The sequence below is a fragment of the Thermobia domestica genome, chromosome 10 (assembly GCF_964235325.1).
Source record: "Thermobia domestica chromosome 10, izTheDome1.hap1.1, whole genome shotgun sequence".
Lineage (NCBI taxonomy): Eukaryota > Metazoa > Arthropoda > Insecta > Zygentoma > Lepismatidae > Thermobia > Thermobia domestica.
The window spans coordinates 91,305,077-91,324,394 of NC_137463.1; the positions used below are offsets into that span (position 1 = coordinate 91,305,077).

The 19,318-nt window shown below is 34.8% G+C and overlaps 1 protein-coding gene across 2 annotated transcripts in view; it reads right to left on the minus strand.

Annotated features, from left to right (window-relative positions):
* LOC145662561 (heme-binding protein 1-like) overlaps nucleotides 1-19,318 on the minus strand; it is a 113,915-nt gene that overhangs the window by 14,620 nt on the left and 79,977 nt on the right. For both annotated transcript variants that reach the window (XM_081728243.1, XM_081728244.1), the window contains 2 exons: nucleotides 13,692-13,837; nucleotides 588-749 (listed from right to left, as the gene is read on the minus strand). In XM_081728243.1, the coding sequence (XP_081584369.1) occupies nucleotides 588-749; nucleotides 13,692-13,837 (308 nt within the window). The remainder of the gene's footprint in view (nucleotides 1-587; nucleotides 750-13,691; nucleotides 13,838-19,318) is intronic.

Sequence of the window (19,318 nt, forward strand, 5' to 3'; positions counted from 1 at the left end):
TATTCGAAAAACGAAACTAAAAATACATGAACTTGATGACGTATTGAAACCTCACCCAGCATACAGTAGTGACATTGCCTCTTCGGTTTACTACCTGTTTCGGTCCATGATGCACTTCCTGAAATAACGATGCTTTACCAACAACGACTGGTTTTCTTGCCTCTAAGGACAAGACAGTATCAACGTGGAATCGAGGAACTGGTAGGAAGGTAGCTGCAGACTGTCCACACAAGGGACTATATCTAGGTACTTTGAATATTAACTTACTTTCATTGTACTGTAATAAATATACATATTTTGTGTACCAGAATGTTGCAATATTTATGACACTACCTTGTACGAGAAAGAAGTAAGTCTATTCACCTTTTCGTTGAGGAAGAAGAAAATTTCAATTTCAATTTCTTCTATTAAAATTATGTTATTTACCTTATTTAACTATTCCAATGTTAGAAATTGTCTTGTAAACTTGAAGCTAGAATATGATAGATTCCATATTATCTACACGAATGACACATTCTATTTATACTGCGTTGAGTGTAAGTAGACTATCGACTACTCTTAGATGCATAACACTTATTTTAACTCACCATGTTTATACAAATGCAAAGGCATGAATCCTTTCCATATTGCAATATTGGTAAAATGACAATCATCAACTGCAGTCGCTGCGAAGACTCCATCGTAGTATAAGCGCTTTTGTATTCCATTCCGATAAATACGAAGAACGTCAAATGGCGGACACTCTACTCCTGAAACATAAATTATAAGTTGAGTGTTATTTATTTATTTGTTGAAAAAAAGTACCCAGTACCCTCTTTAGACTGAAACATGATTAATGAAACAATAACAAATAGAAAATAAATTGAAATCTTTCAGTTTAACGTCCTAATCTTATACCCTTTAGGCTAAGGGAGAGGCTTGATTAAGGCAAATGAATAATGCTAGAAGAATAGGGGGAATGAGAATGTGGGAGGAAACAGGAACAGTTTGAGAAAACCCACGGACATGATATTGTCCACCAGAAACTTATTTACGCGGGGATCGAGCCAGGGATCCCACGCACCAGAGATAAGCACTCTATCAGTGAGCCATCGTGCAGTATTGAAAATAAAACAACTAAGTGACAAGAGCATAATTTAACAAAGGAATTTGGTGAGGATATCTCCAGTAATCTTATAATGTCCAGTGCGCGAGTTAGGGTTCCGCAGTTATCTCCGTCCCATTACATTCTAATGCTGGAGACGATAACTATAGCCTTCCTGTGGTAGAATTAGATATGGTTTCCTCTCAGTACAAACAACATTCTACTCAACAGTTACTAGTATGTGTGGGAGAGAACACACGGCAAAATTCTAAGAATTTATCAATGACAGCGATTTTACACAAAGTCACTAATTTCTGTCACAGTTGTCCAATATGCAATGGCAAAACTAGGGAATTTTTGGCAGATTGTACGTACACGAATTTGACGTGAATTAAAATTATGTATATAGAGCACCAATAGAAACATCTATCAAACAGTACCAAAAAATAATAAAACTGAAATAAAACCCTGAAAAATTAGTAAAAATTCTCCTAAAAGTGTCTTAAAAGAACTTATACAACCACAGAAAAAAAATGGCATTTCCATTCATACACGCACAGACTGAGTATATTTCCTTTACCATACTAACCAGCAGTATCATTTAACAATATTCAGATATTTTATAGGCAAAAATCGCAAATTATGCTCATTTTTAAAATTACGTAACAAAGCAGATAAGGATTTGTTACTTTTGTTCTCGATTCAGATAGATTCCAGGAGTTCTTTGACTCATGATTTTCGGGAAATAGTCACGAGAAGAAAATCGTTAAGTGTGAGAGCCATTACGGGGGAAACCATGCAACGCGAATTAGGTTATTGATATTGGTGGAGGAGAGATTAAATGAGGAAATGCACAGAGGTTTGAAGGCGTAATAATACAAAATCAGGACAACGTCCTCTCCCTCTCTCCGCACATACACAAATATGATTATCTGGTAACAGTAATAATAAGAATTTTTTTTTAAAAAAAAAATAAATATATCTAACAACAAAAATTAGCTATATATGGTATTGTCTCAGATCTCTGCACCTTACCTCTCCGAAAGAGTTTGAGTACAGAATTGATAGTTTTAATATGTTCCAAATCCATACATAACTTCGTTATATTTAGTATAACGTTGTTATCGAAATTGATCTCCAAAAACGAACTGAGGATCTTCGAGGCCACGATTGGGCAAGCGACAGCACAATAAAATGTTAAACTGGAAGATCGTGAAAACCCTTCCCAGTAGAAAAGAATGTGTATATTCTGAGAGTTATGAGAATAAAATTACAAGAATCCAAAAGTGGATATTTACATATTTTGTTTCGAAATACAACTAGCAAATTGAAATTACATGAAAACACAAAAATCGGTAGGACTTGACAATGTATTCAATTTTTTTTTTTTTTTAATTTCTAGGAGAAAAAATCAAGAATCCCGGAAGGAATGCTTTAGTTGCTTTATTTGGGGAAAAACAAAATATTTTTGAGGGGAAAAATCCAAATCATCCTCATCCTTCGACAAAAACACATTCTTTGTGTTAAGGCTTGTCAATGTCTCGCTTGTCAAGTATTGTACTTGTATTATCTAAGTAGCCTATGAAACAGTGAATGGTAAGCGATTTGTAGTTTTGTCGATTACGTACGAAGAGACAAATAGCTTTATGAGTCGTGTATATATGACTACCGTATATGAAAGCGTTATTCAGGTAAAACTGTGTCAGATTTTCCGGTTCTGTTACTCTTATATAGGTCTATACATATTTCAGATCCATATTAATTGTACGATACATAAATATGCAATATTCACTGTAAATAAATCTTTCTTGGTCATGTCTCGTGTTCCTGGCTCTCCAATAGCTCACAATTGTAAGGAAGCAATTGAGATGTTCGAATTTTAACCCGGGAAGATAAGTGGTATTTCCCGCCGACAGGCAAGCAATCTCTAATCATGGTGGCATTATACTACCATGCACAATTATCTTCTTCTAAGATGAATACTTTGTTTTAAAGTACAGGATACTTTATAAAAAAGTGGTAGGGCTTCGTAAGTTGAATAAAATACCTATTTATAATTTTACATGGTTATACCACTGTACCATTAGAGAGAGAGGACAGCTGTCCAAGCTTGAATATGTTAATCACAGGTCTTCGAAGTGTGTACTTTTAGTTACGCGTAGCACATCCACACGATAATAAAATTCCTTTCATACGTGTCAAAGCATGTCCAGTGCTATAGTCTACATTATAGAGTATATTTAGGAAGTCGGTAATCGAACTTCAAGAGATTATTTTTATATGAAGTGAAAGAAAACAGTTCTAATGAACAGGATTTGAAAAACGCATCTTTTCAGATTTATAGAGAGCCGAAAGTGCGGAACATTACGTTTTTAAACGTCTGATTTGAAAACTACGGAACGAATGTTAACGGTTCTAATGAATGACACAGAAACTGCAGTACGCATACTATCTAAATATTAATGCTTTACAATCCAGCACCGGTGGAACTAATTATCAAGTAATACTCAAAAGTGTATCCCGTTACCCCAATCTCTTATACAATTCGTTTCATCGGTGCCGGAGGATTGTAAAAATGGGTATTTAGATACAGCGCAGGTTAATTTTTGTCTTATCCCTTGAACAATTTGCGACATGTTCCACAGTTTTCAAGTCATGGCATTTTAAAACACGATATTTCATATTTGCGACGGTTTATAACTGAAAACTCGTCTTTTTCGGCCCATATTTATTAAAACTTTTTTCTTTCATTTGATATAAGGCATTAATTCTCAGAGTTTGGTAATCGAATTTCTAAACATACTGTATATGTGTTATGAATCCAAGATCCTGGATATACTGGGTAATCGTGGTACTGAAGTCAGACTAAGTTCCAAAGGATATGTATATATATAAAAGATAAGATAAAAATAGAATACCCTTGTCAATATCAACTGTAGCACGACCAATCTAACACTGTGCAAAGAAACATTTTAGAAGAACTCACAAATCGAAGTGAAAATTTTAAGAGGTATGTTTTCCTGAACTGCCGATAACGCATCTTAAAACTTAAATATCTTTTATTCATAATTGCGTAGGCCATAACGATAGAAGACAATTAGCTGCGGCACTAAATACAGATAAATATTTCATTTTAATAATGCACATATAGGCTTCCTCCATAAAGAAGAAAGTGATTGGAAGTGATGCGCACTTTCTAAACCTTACGTTCTTCCATCTTCTATCTTAGAGGAACATAAGTCTTAGAAATCGTTATCAGTGCGTCAATTCACGAAATAACTCACAAAAAAATGACGAAGTTCAGAATAATGACCCGTGTGCAATTCTTTATAATACTCGTATGTTATTACATGCTTCCATCATATATAGGCCTACTATATCTTTTTTTAAGGAAATGTTTAATCTATATAAAAAAGAAATCCGGAGTAACTGACTGATCAACGCTCAAGCCAAACCACTTAAGCTAAAAGCTTCAAATTTGGACAGTGCATATGGTTGGTGACGTAAGGTATCACTGACGAAGAATTTTCGGAAATTCGGCTTGAAAGGGGAGAGGATATGGGTGACAATTATCAGAAAATATATATTAAACTGTCTACAGTATATTTCAGAATCAATTAAGGTTAGAGACATGAAATTTAGTAGTTAGACTTCTGAATTAAAATAGTTAAACACGTGTTTCGGCGTTTTTTGGAAGGGGTCCACGGTGGCTCACTGGTGGATCGTTCACCTCTGATGCGTAGCGTTCTTGGTTCGACCCCAGTTCGCGGCAAGTGACCTTTGTAGTGGATAAAAACCGTGTGCATTAGTTTTCTTAGTATTCTTCTGTTTCGTCCCACCTTCTTCATTCCATTCATTTTCATCATTCATTTCCAGGCCAAACTGCTTAAAACAAAAACTTTAAAATTGGACAAGGTGTAGGATTTATTACGTAAGATACCAGTACGGAAGAATTTTTCGAAATTTGATGGGAAAGGCAGTAATAAGAGCGGCAATCGTTATATGAAAATGTCCATATCTATGAATTTACTAGCAGCGTTCACCCCGCTTCGCTGCGGTCACCCCGGAACGCAATAAACTTTGTTACTTAGATAATTTTTACTTTTTCGCTTTCAAGTGATATGATAAAAACCATAGAAGATTGCAGTAAATGTTAACATTATATCGCCTGTCATTTATGTTAACCCGCCCCGCTTCGCTGCGGTCACCCCCGAACGCAATAAACTTTGTTACTTAGATAATTTTTACTTTTTCGCTTTCAAGTGATATGATAAAAACCATTATAACGCCTGTCATTTATGTTAACCCGCCGAGTGACACGGTCATGCGGGTTGCATATAAATACGTTTATTTTTATACCTATGATGAACTATAACAAAGGATTTGTACGTAATGGACACCTGAATGGTCAATTATCTCAAGACACTGGTAATTGAAAATTAAAGTGATATGATAAAAAACATCTAGGGTCCAAATCCTAATAACCCCCCAAAAATAAAAGAAATTGGTTCAGCCGTATTAGCGTGATGAGCGGACAAAGGATTTGTACGTTCTCTTTTATATATATAGATGAAGGTTAGAAATACGAAATTTGATATACATATCTCTCATTTAAAATAATAAGACGTGTTAATGCTTTTATATTATTTGACCTAGAAGCGAAAAAAATGGTGAGAACTAGAAAAGAGGTGAGAATTACAGTTATTATAATAAAATAACTATAACTCAGGGTATCTTAAATAAAAGAAGCCAAAGAACACTGGAGAGAGCGAAGGTGAATTAGAGATATGAAAGATTACCAGTAACGAAAATACCTCATCAGGTTCTTTACTTAGGAACATGAAATTTGATATATGGACTTCTCATTTAAAGTAAAAAAGACAGACGTTTCAGCTTTTTTTTTTCTATTTTGACCTAGAAATAGCCATATATTGGGATCTCTTGACGTTAGACACATGGAATTCGATATTTGATTTTTTTTATTGAGTATAAATAAATGTGTTTAGGAGTGTTTTTTTATTTGTTCTAGAAAGGAAGGAAAGAGATGGGAAGAAAGGGGTTGAGGTAGTAACTATTATAAGATATCGATATTTCGGAGTTCCTTAAGGTCAGAGACATAAAATTTGGTACTTGGACAATTCATTTAAAATAATTAAATACGTGTTTCGTCATTTTTAAATAATTGTTTGTTATAGAAGAGAAGAAAAGAGGTGAGATGATGAAAATAGGTGCAATGGTTCCAATTTTATATATATATAGGAAGTTTTAAAGTTTTAGACTTCAAATTTCGTGGGTTGGCTTCTAATCTAAAATAATTAAACACATGTTTCAACGTTCTTAGAGCCTTGACCTAGAATAGAAGAAAAAGGGGGTGGGGTGCTACTTTAAGATGCCCATACGAGACGTTCGAATTTTTTCCCAATATCTCGAGGTTTGACAAATTCTACATGAAATATATAGAAGCAAGAATGCAAAATATTGCCCACAACAACCCGTAAGAGCATTTGCTAGTATTAAATATAAAATTTTACTTTTTAATAAGAGAATATCATAATTTATTTTTCAAACCATTGTAAATTCAGTTAAGAATACTTTCACGTGCTCTTAACACCCACCATGTCGACAACACTAACTTTAATAAAAGTTTTGTAGAACGAAATAAAATAGAAAAGATGGCAACATTTGTTGGCAAAGGTTCAAACTCGTAGGCGTTTGTGGTGATCCCAAGCTTTAAGAAGTTCAATACTCAAATTAGATCAGATTTTCCCTGTCTTTCGTAATAAAGGGATTAAAGCAGTACGGACAAATAGAATAAACATTATCTTTAATAACAAATTTAAACAGTTTAACTTTTTCTCTCTCTAAAAGAATACAAAAAATTAAAGGTACGAGCCACCGCACTAAACTTTCTCGTCTTCACTTCTTGAATTGAATCATATCATGCTACAGTTATTACGGAAACCTTTATTTTCGAAATGTGAGCAAACTTATAACAGAGACTTAAAAAAAAAAAAAAAAAAACGGTATCAAAGAAAAGATCTCCAAGAGCAAACCACCTCTTTGTGAGTTGTTTCATGAGAAAGTATTCATGAAAGATTATTACAGAAATGATTATTTATGAAATGTGAACAAAATTGTCTAAGACCTTCTTGAGAAAGTTGTCCTCACGAACATTCTCAAGAATAAATTAACATTTGTGAATTTTTAAAATGAAAAATGATTTACCACATTGTAGGTTTCTTAATGAAACATCTATAAAATAGGATCAAAACTACCTGAGTCGTTTCTGAGAAAATCATACGGGGAAATTCGTCGTTAATAGTAAACTATCCCTTGCGAAATTTTTAGTGAAAAATGATTTGAAAGTTTCTTAATGGAACATTTTTAATGAGAAGTTTCTTAATGGAACGAAATGTGAACAAAATTGCCTGAATCGTTTTTCAGAAAATCCCCCGAGAGAAACTTATTCCAAGAGTATATTACCCCTTGTGAATTTTTCCCAGAGAAACGACTTATACGGTAATGTAGGGTTGTTTATAAAATATTGGTGCATGACATATAGACAAAATCGCTAGAGCCGTTTTCGAGAAAATCACATTTAAAAAAAATCATCGTTCAGTAAACTGCCCTTATTCTTGCGGGTAGAAAGAAAATAAAAAAGGAAAAACACTCTCTATAGAATCTATAAGAACCTTAAGTTTAAAATTTAGGCCCGATACGTTGAACGATGTGGTCTATAGTCGACTGTACATCAGGACAAACAGACGGCAGACATCGAAAAATCACTTATTAAGAATGTAGGAACTATGAAACGTAAATCCATTGAAATTTCAAATTCGATTTTTTTTTAACTATCATCATACGTTCTCTTCTGTAGTCGCTCGAAAGTAAACATACAGAAAATACTATTATGAATTTTGAAATAAATCTTACTAATATTGCAAAAGCACACGTCATTTCACGAGAAAGGAAATCGAAATCAAGTTAAATAAATAAAGAGAGAGAGAGAGAGAGAGAGAGAGAGAGAGAGAGAATGAATAAAATTAGCAGAATAGATTTTAAATTTCCCTTACGAAAGAAATGAACAAGAATTTCTCAAAACTGACGCAGGGAGTTTTTGAAACATATAAATGACAGTAAATTCTTAAATTTCAGTTCAACAAATGGAGATTTCTTTTAAATGTAAGGATTTTCTCCCAAATGCAGTGTTTTGCAAACGTGAAATTTAAACTTACATACTATACCATTGGTATTACATAAATTACACTTGACATTATTATGACTGTGAGAGGAAATTACTTCTGCTCAGTTGTATCCATTTCTCTGTTTATTTGAGCAGAACATATAAAACTGATCACGCCAGCACAGTTGTAGAGTTCTCTTCTCTTGTCTTTATTCGCATGCTGAACTCTGTCCCACAATGTGATTTATGGTGGACAAGTAATGTCTATAATGGTACGCAAATTTTCTCGTTTCCATCAATTATTAACTTCACAGGTTTTCAGATCAGCAAAATGATATTATAACCAATCAATAACATTAATAAAAATGATATAGGAGGTTGGCCATGGCGATCTATTATTTTAAAGATATTATTTCAGTTCAGTTGAGTGATTGTGTTTGGTTGTGAAATTTTCATCGGGGATTTCCCGATTGCAAGGTAAGAACTCTAATGACTACTCTACAGATCTAGTTTACTAGTTTATATTCTCCGAATATAATAATAGTCCATTTTATCCCAAAATTTTCGCAGTATGCATGCATGTCCAAACTCTCAATGGGCTTCAAGCTCAATAATTGCCTCGATCTAGGGTTTGAGTTCAAGCAACTGTGAACTCCATTGAAGATAGCGAGCCTTAGCCTTTAAGAAGCGCGAACTCAATAAGCTAAATAGAGGCGAGAGAGCGAGCCCAAGCTCGAGTGAATGCGTGTTTGAACTAGCGTGAGCCTTATTGTAATTTGTGAGCTCGAGTGAGTCTAGAGCCCAGCTGAGTCTAGATTACAAACTGGCCATCTCCAATCGTATTGCTAATAAAATCAGTTGCGGTTATCAGTTTAATGTCAAAGATACTTGCGAAAGAGGCGCCTCTTGATAGTTCCTTCTTACAAAAGAAATTAGAAACGAATTTGAGAATCAGAACTCGGCTCTAATTCCCGATTGGAGATCACGTGGTGACAAGCCCATGTTAAACTCCGAAATCATTTCTCATAAAGCCACGGTGCTGAAAAGGGACACTAAACTAAACAAAAGCAGAAGATATTCGCCCTATTAGTATACTCCCTGCACTCTCCAAAGCATTAGAGCATATAATACATGACCAATTAACTAAGTTCCTTGAAAAAAATAACATCTTAAATCCGTTTCAGTCAGGTTTCAGATCTCAGCAAAGCACTTGCACTGCTCTAGTAAATATCACTGATGATATTCGTGCCGCTATGGATGAACGCCAAGTTACACTGTTATCCCTACTAGATTTTTCTAAAGCTTTCCAAACTATAGACCATGACATACTGATTGCCAAACTGTCTTCCTTCTACAACTTTTCCCAGTCAACTTTATCTTGGTTTAGCTCCTATTTATCAAATAGAAAACAAAAAGTTGTCACTAATAACCTATGTTCCAATACGAAACTTGTTCCATGTGGAGTCCCGCAGGGCAGCGTCCTAGGACCTCTTCTGTTTTCCTTATACATCAACGATTTACCTGAGCACATCACCCATTGTAAATATCACTTATATGCAGATGATATACAATGCTATTTAACCACTAATCCCCTAAATTTAACCACCGCGATTGATCACTTAAACAGTGACATTGAAAGTATCTGCACATGGGCACGTAAAAATGGACTGCAAGTAAACCCAACCAAATCAAAACATATCATGCTTAGTTCTCGTAAACTACTTTCCACAATCAATATTACAGGCCTACCGAATGTTCTTGTAAACAATGTAGCCATTCCTGTAAGCGATAGCGTCAATAGCCTAGGACTCGAGATCGATAAATTCCTAAATTGGACAGACCATATTAATAGAGTATGCAAGAAAGCTTACGGCTCCCTTCATTCTCTTCAGCGTTTAAAAAACCTTCTTCCGGAATCCATTAAAGCGTCCCTGATTCAGTCATTGGTAATCTCTCATTTAGATTATTGTGATGCAGCATATGTTGATTTAACCGAAGATCTGGCAAAACGTTTACAGCGCATTCAGAATGCCTGCGTTCGATTTATATTTAATAAAAAGCGCTTCGACCACATCTTCCATTGTTATCAGAAACTAGGATGGTGCAATCTAAATACCCGCCGCCGCATTCATTCTCTAACACTTTTATATAAAATAATTAATAGTAAGAAACCTACTTATCTATCCTCTAAATTTAAATTTCTCGGCGATACTCACCCACTAAATACCCGTTCTAAAGGAAATACAACACTCGCCGTTCAAACGCACAAATCTAATTTCTTTTCCAAATCTTTCACACTATTTGTCACCAAACCTTGGAATGACACCCCTGAAAGCATCAGAAACTCTGGTTCAGTGTTGACTTTTAAACGTCGGCTTAAAGAATATCTTTCTAATGTAGGTCTTCAGTAAGAAAGAAAAAAATAATGTTACACACGAAACTATTCCTGGCGTTACCATGCAGTCGTTTTTTTTCTTCTCTCCCTTTCTATTTCTTCTCATTTTCTTTTCTATTCCCTTCTGATACATGTGTATGAATGTATACATTATAGACAATCACTTAAGTAGGTGCATCATTTTATCTATAGATAGTGAATCATAGGAATGTATTTTATGTTATATATAATTAAGATTGACGTATTTGTTTCTCCTTGTATAGTTTAACATGTCTTTAGCATGTCTCTTGTTTGTTTTAGTGTTTACTTTATATGTAATAAGTTTCATTTTCATTTTTTGTTTTATTTTCTGTATTGTTATGTATGTCGGTAACTCTTTAACGTGCCTAACTGTATGTCATTTTTATTCTCGTCGTAAAAAAAAAAAAAAAAAAAAAAAAAAAAAAAAAAAGAGAGAGAGAGAGAGAGAGATCCGACTGTAAAGAAAAATGTAAATGGTTGAGTGGAAGAAAAGGTTATGCCTTAACTCCGCCATTTTAAATAAGAAATAAATAAATAAATAAACTCAAAATCAGCTAACCCATATACAAGTGTCACTAACCTCTTGGGTCAAATGTGTACACATTGTATAGGGGTCTACTATAACTACTAACTGTAAGTACGCGTCACACACGTAACTGGCAATTTGACGTTTGTTTCTTGATGGATGCTCTTACACACGATTCAACACAATCTCCTCAAACTCTGACGTACGAATAATTCGTCGTCTCTCACTCTGGCAAGAAATGTTTTCCAACTCAAATGACGTCTCTATAACTGTTAGCTTTTGTATTGTTTTATTTGTGCATATGTACATATACGTATATATCTGCTATGATTGTGAAACCTTGAATTTGATGTAGATGATATCTGTGGATGCCTTGTAAATCGCTTTGGTTAAAGTGTTCTTCTACAGTGATTTCGGTGGTGTTCGTGAGTATGAAGATGAAGGCTACCCAATTTGTGCCTGGGTATCTTCGTTGGATGGTCTTTTGTATGTAGGCCATGATGTCAAATGTTCTTGTGTTTGTACGGTGGGATGTGTATTCAGTGCTTTGGTCAGGTCCAAAACTTCACTTTTGAGCCTCGAGTGGGTTCAACGGTAGGGAGCCTATATCAATATCAATACACTGTCACTTCTGTTCGGATTTGGAACCGCAGGTTTTCCAGCCTTTGATAACGAATATTAAAGGGATAGACTGCAATTGGTAAGCATACTGACTGAATCTTCATCTCTCTTGTTCTGTAAGGCAAGTATGGAGGCAATTCTCCATCTTCTCGTTGAGTTGTGATTCTAAGTGGCTAACTAGTTGGCTTCTGGTACCCGACGAGGTATGCAAAATTTCTTCTCCGATGAGCCATCTCCGATCTCCTTTATTTTACTGAGTTGGCAGGCAAGCAAGAAGGCGTGTAGTTTTGAATGTGTCACACTTGTTGTGTTATAGTATTTCTATGTAATGTCTTGGGTTCCTTTTTGTGATATTTGGTTGTGAATGTAGGTGTCGCCTATTGTTGTGGTTAATGTGTTCAGTTGAATCTGGGAGAATTTGTTTGAGTCATTTTATATAGCTTGGATAAGAACTCTTGTTAGGCGTATCCGGTAGGTCATCCGACGGAGTCAGATTTGAACCTGTAATTGTTATTCACGAATGTCTGACTGCCATTTTGAAAGTAATAATCCTAATAGGTGTGCAAATAATGTTAGATGTGTTCATTCGCAATGTTAATATATAAGTGTGCAGTCCCGCCATACATAAAAACATATTCTGGTGAACTGCAAGATATTCTGTTTTGTATAATGTGTGGCTGGACTTGTGTGAACATACGTATTAGTGTGAGTAGATCTTTCGGTACCAAATCATGACCTAATAGGGGAATGGAATCTGTTAAGAAGGTGTGAGTGAACTTCCAGTGGAAAGAAAGACGCACTTTTGCAAAAAGTAGTTCAGTAAAATCTGTAAACATCGTAATGTGGCTGTGAATATATAGTCGTTTAGTATCTTTTCTTATATACTGATTCTTCTAGTTTAGAACAAAATGCATAAGTAATAAACTAGTGATATCTTGATCACTTGATGTATGAGTGAGCAGTTTTAATTGTAGAGAAGAATACAATACAATGACTTGTTCAACACACTCTGACTGGTGTGTTGCGGTGACAGGATGGAGTAACCTGTTACCCTGGTCCAAAAATTATATTGAAATAGTGAAAATATAAAAACGAATTCTAAATCAACATACAAAATTGTGCAAAATTTTAGCAAATATTTGAAATGTAAATTAACAGTTCGCACTTCCGCGTCTGCGACCATAATCGCGAGTACCTGATCGCGTCGTTACACGGTGAAAGTATTAAATGGGCTAAGACTAAAGAATATGAAAGCTGCAAGTGGTATGTTATATTAAAACATCTACGAAATAATGCAATTATGTTGTAATGTTCATGTAAGTATAAAGAGGGCAATAAAATAAATGTCTCCATGGCAGCCCGAGAAATACACACAAACTATATGAAAATTAACGTTGTTTAACATAAAGTATCTCTTCTCTATGTGCATGATTAGTTATAAGTCATATGTATATTAATGTTGTGAAGTTTGTGCTTTAATGTGAGTGCCTGAACGAAAAATCAAACGAGTATTCCGTATATTTACTCCCATGATAATTCATTGTATGTTCGCTCTATTGAGGAAGCTGGTCACGAAATGATTTGTGGTCCTCGGTTCGAATCCCAATACGGTAATATCAAATAAAGTTTCGGACATTTCATGAGAAGTAATCTGGAATCGAACGCGGGTAATATGATTTCTCATCACTAGGAATTGAAACCTGATTACCGATTCCAAACCAACAGATCCATATGTAAAATTAAAATACCGATTATTATTACAAAAATATCCCCTTAGCATGAGACAGAACCTAGGAAGTAACGTGAAACCCAACCTTCCACGTTACAATACAAATTGTAACGAATAACAACATGTACTTACCTCTGCAAAGTCTTTTCCGAGTTCTTGCTGTCACTTTTGTCATTGGTGGATGTCGTACTTGTGGGCGAGGTTTAATAGCCTCCGGATCTCTGAAACGCGTTCCATACAACCACAACTCAAATTGTATCGGCTTGTGAGCCTCTGGTCTATTCCAAAGAATCCAAATAAAAGCTTGTATTAGACATATTCCAATGATTATTTCTAGAACATCAATAATTAAAACAAAATAAAAGTTATACGACAGAAATTTGATAGATTGTAACATGACATAATTAGTTTAAGATAGCATTTCGTCTTCTAAAGAATTTATAACGGATTTTTTTCTGGAAAAGGGCTGAAATTAGCAATTAAAATATTTTATCTTATAGCAAAAAATAAAAAAAAAAATAGAGGAAGTCCATTTTAGAAATATCTCATATCTAAAAGATGGAAGAAATATCTTTGGCGTTGGTATAACTAACAATTATTAATAATTCACATTTCATTGGAATAGTAACGATACCTTTTTGAACTAAGTTATATAAAGGCGAAACTTATCGCATATAAAGTACGGACCAAATTCAAGGTTCCAATTTTGTGCAGATTGTTATTGTTGAGAATTAAGACCGCATTTTGCATTTTCTGGTGGAACCACATCAGAGTATTTTGTTAGCACGGTAAGAAGGAAACAAGGATTTCATATTAGGAGCTGATACTGGAAGAAGTGCAGAGGTTCTCTCAGGTCATTACATTACAAACCGGAATTATATCCAGCATACAAAAAGAAATGTTACAAATTCTTTTGTTCATATTACTTTGCGTACACTTGCTTGTACTGTGCAGTTTTGCTACTGAGAAGCGATTATAAGAATGAAAATAATGTCAATTATCGCCCATTTGTGATAATTGAAAATTACTTCCGATTTGTTCAATACTTTCTGCTTAATCTAAGCTCCTAGATGTCACATTCTAACTCCCAACAGCAATCTTGACTGAGTATAATAATCAGAGTTCTGTTTGTCAGATACCTATACAGTTAGAACTTCTTTTTAGTTAACGTAACGACACTATATAAGCCATTGATCCACATAGTAACGTGGGATCACAATCACATGCACTTGAGCAAGAATCGAACTCAAGACGAGAAAGAAAAATGAACTATTTCACTATAAATTCAGGCAATTATCAATATGGAACGTTAAATGAGAATTCGCGAAAGAAGCGTAGTATCTCATGGTAATTTATTTACTTTCTCCATATGATGTACATTTCCCACAGAACATAGTTCTTCGGGCATGTTATAAGTTGAAACTTTAAGAGACAGATAAAAATTAAATGAAATCTTTAAGTTTTACGTCCCACGGTTATGCCAGTTAGACTAAAGGAGACAGTGATGATGGGATGAAATAGTGGAATGAAGAAGGTGGAAGGAAACGGAAGAACCCCGAGAAAACCCACGCACATAGTGTTTGCAAGAGACAGATAAACCGAGAAACGTACATATAGTTTGGATTCTCTACTAATTGAGCAAAGTTTACTTTGAAATTTCAATATGCAAGTAATTAAAGATGCTTTCCCAGTGTACGAATAAATAGTTTTAATGCAATGAGGTTATTGTTTCATATTTTCTAAACACTATACTACAGAATAAACAATAATGACTACGTATCTAAATTAATGTCTGACAAGAAATGCTGTTCTAATACAGCATAAGAAGAAAATAGTAATATTTGTAGTAAATGGAAACTAGCATTACTGGGCCTGTTAAATTACATCTACTATACTTCATGCTTAGTTATGAAACTATTTAATTGCTTCAAAGCATGTAATTTCTGCAAACCTCGTCATGTGTAGTTTACTCCTAAAAAAATGTTTAATTTAGGAAATAGCCTCGTGAGTTTCCGCTAGATTAATTTTGAACATTTCAATTCAAAAACCAAGAAATTAATTTCTTCTTTCCTTCTCCCCCCCCTTCCCGAAGAATTCATATTTATCCTAGATGAAAGTGCACTGCATTATCCACTGACTGAACAAATGTTTCTGCTAGTGGATTACAAACGAGACCAACTCTCCTTATTAGCAGTAAAACTTTTAAGAGAACATTAGCGGTCATCTGCTGACTGTCAATGAGTTCGGTAACTGCCAGTGTTACAAAGGATTAGTGATTTACATTTGATTCCAGAAGACATCAGGAACACTAGTTTCTTGTTCTCTTGATTTTCGAGGAAGAGAATTACTTTTGTTTACGTGCAAACTACAGTACACCATACTCTTGCTATATTATTATCATTTTGAGTACGTGATATGCAGTAATGTATCAAGTTCAACGTAATATCAAGTTCAAAGTAAAGTAGTACCGGTACATTCTTTGTTATAGCTTAACATACAAGCATTTAGAACTGCACTCGCGAATATAACAAAGTTTATTTTCAGTAATTGTATTTTACTTCAAATGTTTCATCAGTTCAACACTTGCTTGGATCGGTATTCCGGAAATATTTGTATTTATGTTATTAGTTTTAAATATAATAGGTCTAACAATAGATCTCCAGTGTATCCCACCAAGCACTAGTGTTGATGATTTTACGGAATATATAAATACTCTTATAATGAACATTCATGTGTTTAATAATAAAACAGTTATGTTAGACTATTTTAATGTTCCAGGTAGAAACTGGAGTTCGAACGAAATGTACATTGCAAAGGATGAAAACTTAATTGGTCTTTGATTTATACTAGAATGTAAACAGTAAAATTGTACATATGACGCTAATGATAATACCAGGATTTTGGATCTATTCCTAACAAATCTAGAAGAAGTAGTAGTATTTAACAAATGTTTAGATTTGGTAAAGGTAGATAAATACCATCCACCATTTATTGTTGAAATACCTATTAGTATAACGACTTATAATATAACGAGGGACAATATTTTATGACTACAAAAAGCAGATCTTATAGCAGTTTACCATGATCTGAATAACCTTACAATTAAAAGTTCAGCAAATGATGTTAATAGTCTAGTTAGTCAAGTATACCCAAATATTAATAATAGTTTTAACAAAAATATTCAAAAGAAAAATACAAATAAAGCTTCAACACAAGCCTCTAGGTAAATAGAAAGCTATAAAATTTAAGAGATAGCAAATAGAATAGAATGTACTGGAGAACGAAAATGCTAAAATAGTATTAAAAATTCAGAATGTAGAAAAACGATAATGAATGGTAATTAAAAAATAGGAAAATTTTTACAATTTAGTCGTAAATATTTTTACAATTTGAAGTAAGTTTGTTCACGAAACAACAAATGTTTCGGAAAAAAATCAACAAGAGAAACATGACTACGTAGCAAGTAATGGATTATGAAAGAAAAACATATCAAGACATATACGATATGTCAAATGTATTTCTACGTTATTGTGAAACAACATTTGCAAACTCACAAGTATTACTATTGACAATGTACAAGAAAGTACTAATAATGGTATTCTTCGTATGACTTAAATATCCACATTTGATATTCTTAAAGTAATTAAACGACTAAAACCATGCACATCAATTGCTCAGTATCATACCAAATTATGTAATCAAAGCATGTGCCAACAGTGTTGTACCAATTCTTGCAGACATATGTAATATTTCTTTCGAACCAGGCATTTTCTTTAACAGTGGTAAAAGTCCACTATAATACCAATATTCAAAGTTATGTCAATAGACTACAAAATGCAACAATTGTAGTACAGATGAATGGGTGAAAACTATAACGGTACAAAGGAGTTGACCAGCGAGCCAAATTCAAGATCTCCAGGCATGCAAATTAGATACCAGACATAGCTCGACTACCAAGTAAAACCATCCTATTCTTTAGACAATGGACTAGTTGTCCACCAAATTTCGTTCAGATCCAGCGAGTGGTTACCGAAGAATAAAGTACCACATACAAGGCGAGCCGAGCCTGTTCCTGCCCGAGTTCGATGACCAAATATAGCAATCTTTATTACTTAGACAATGGGATACTCGCCTATCAAATTTGGTTCAGATTGGCCATACTTCTGAGAAATAAAGTACCATGGAAAGCAAGCCGAACTTGTCCCTGATCTAGCTCAGCTACCAAATGTATCGATCTTTATTCCTTAGACGATGAACTACTTTCCCAGCAAATTTGGATTAGATAGGACCATTAGTAACTGAGAAATAAAGTACCTCATCCAAAACGAGTTGACTCTGTCCCTGACCAAGCTCAGCTACTAAGTATAGTAGTCTTTATTTCCTAGATCATGGGCTACTTACCCTCCGAATTTGGTTTAGATCCGACCAGCAGTTACAAAGAAATGAAGTACCATAAACAAACATATATGTTCACCTGGAATAAAATTATAAGCTGGCGGGAGCTAATAAATCCATAAATCTTGTTTCCAAGAAGAATTATATCTGTGGGAAGTAATTTTATTTACCTTAAATCTCATTGCCACATGTATTTTCTTGAGCGTATTGAGTAAGTGCAAAAGTTCTACCCGTTTGTGATAGGTCGACCGTGAAAGGCGTTGTAACCTAATAGATGGCGCTCCAAGAGCAGGGATCGGTGATCATGTTATCGGGAGGACAGGTCTGCACAGGCAATGAGTGCATACTACCGGCTCGTAACTGGAGAGACTGTTGTGTTGATCAAATGGGGATCGATAAGGAATACATCGAATACTATTTACTGAGTTCGATAAAGGCAGTAGCGCGGCCTTGTCTTGCCGCGACATTAGGCAACTGGATGGCGAGGGTGCAGTCAGTTCGAATCGGACTGTAGAGAAATTAGTACAAACCTTCCAGGTACATAGGGAAACAGTAAAAAGAAGGATTGTTTCGCTGGGTTTCATCACAAAGTTCGATCGTTGGGTTCAACATCAGCTGAATGCAATTCCACGAGAGGAGTGAGTCTCGATATGTGTTTCGTTGCACAGAAATGACATGAATTGTCACAGAAGATAACAAGTGATTTATGCACCAGCACGTGAAGAGTCGCAGGACTGTGGGTCGCGTTTCTGAACTTCCTCTTCGACGTCCAAACGAGACCTTCATCCCAAGAAGAAGTTGTTGAGTGTGTGGTGGGATGTTCAAAATATAATTCATTGAGAAGTCTTGGAACCAGTCAAACTATTCATGTAATCTTCTTCTGTCAACAGCTAGTCAGACTGCAGAAATCACCGTAGTCGGAGCGGCCACGTTTTGTCAATTGCCAAAGTGTTATCCTCGAACATAATTACGCTAAGCCATATATTGCTGCGATGACACGTCGGAAGTTAAAGAAATTTGGTTCAGAGGTTTTACTTCACCCGCCTTATTTCTCTGACTTATCCCTTACAGACTTCCACCTTTTTCTCGTTTTGCGAACCTACTTCCTTGGGTAAACCTTTGCTGATGTGCAGGTTGTGAAAATTGGATTACGTGATTTCTTCAACTCCAAACGTACGGAGTTTTATCAGCATGGAATCTTCTACCTGAAAGACGGCATGACCATGATGGTAATTATACACAGTCCTAGGTCAGTTACATTTTTATGTTCTTTGCACTTCCATACGCACACAAAACATGTGTGGTACTTTCGCACGTATCAATTCTGATCAAAATATTACTTAAATCGTTATGGAATTCAGCCA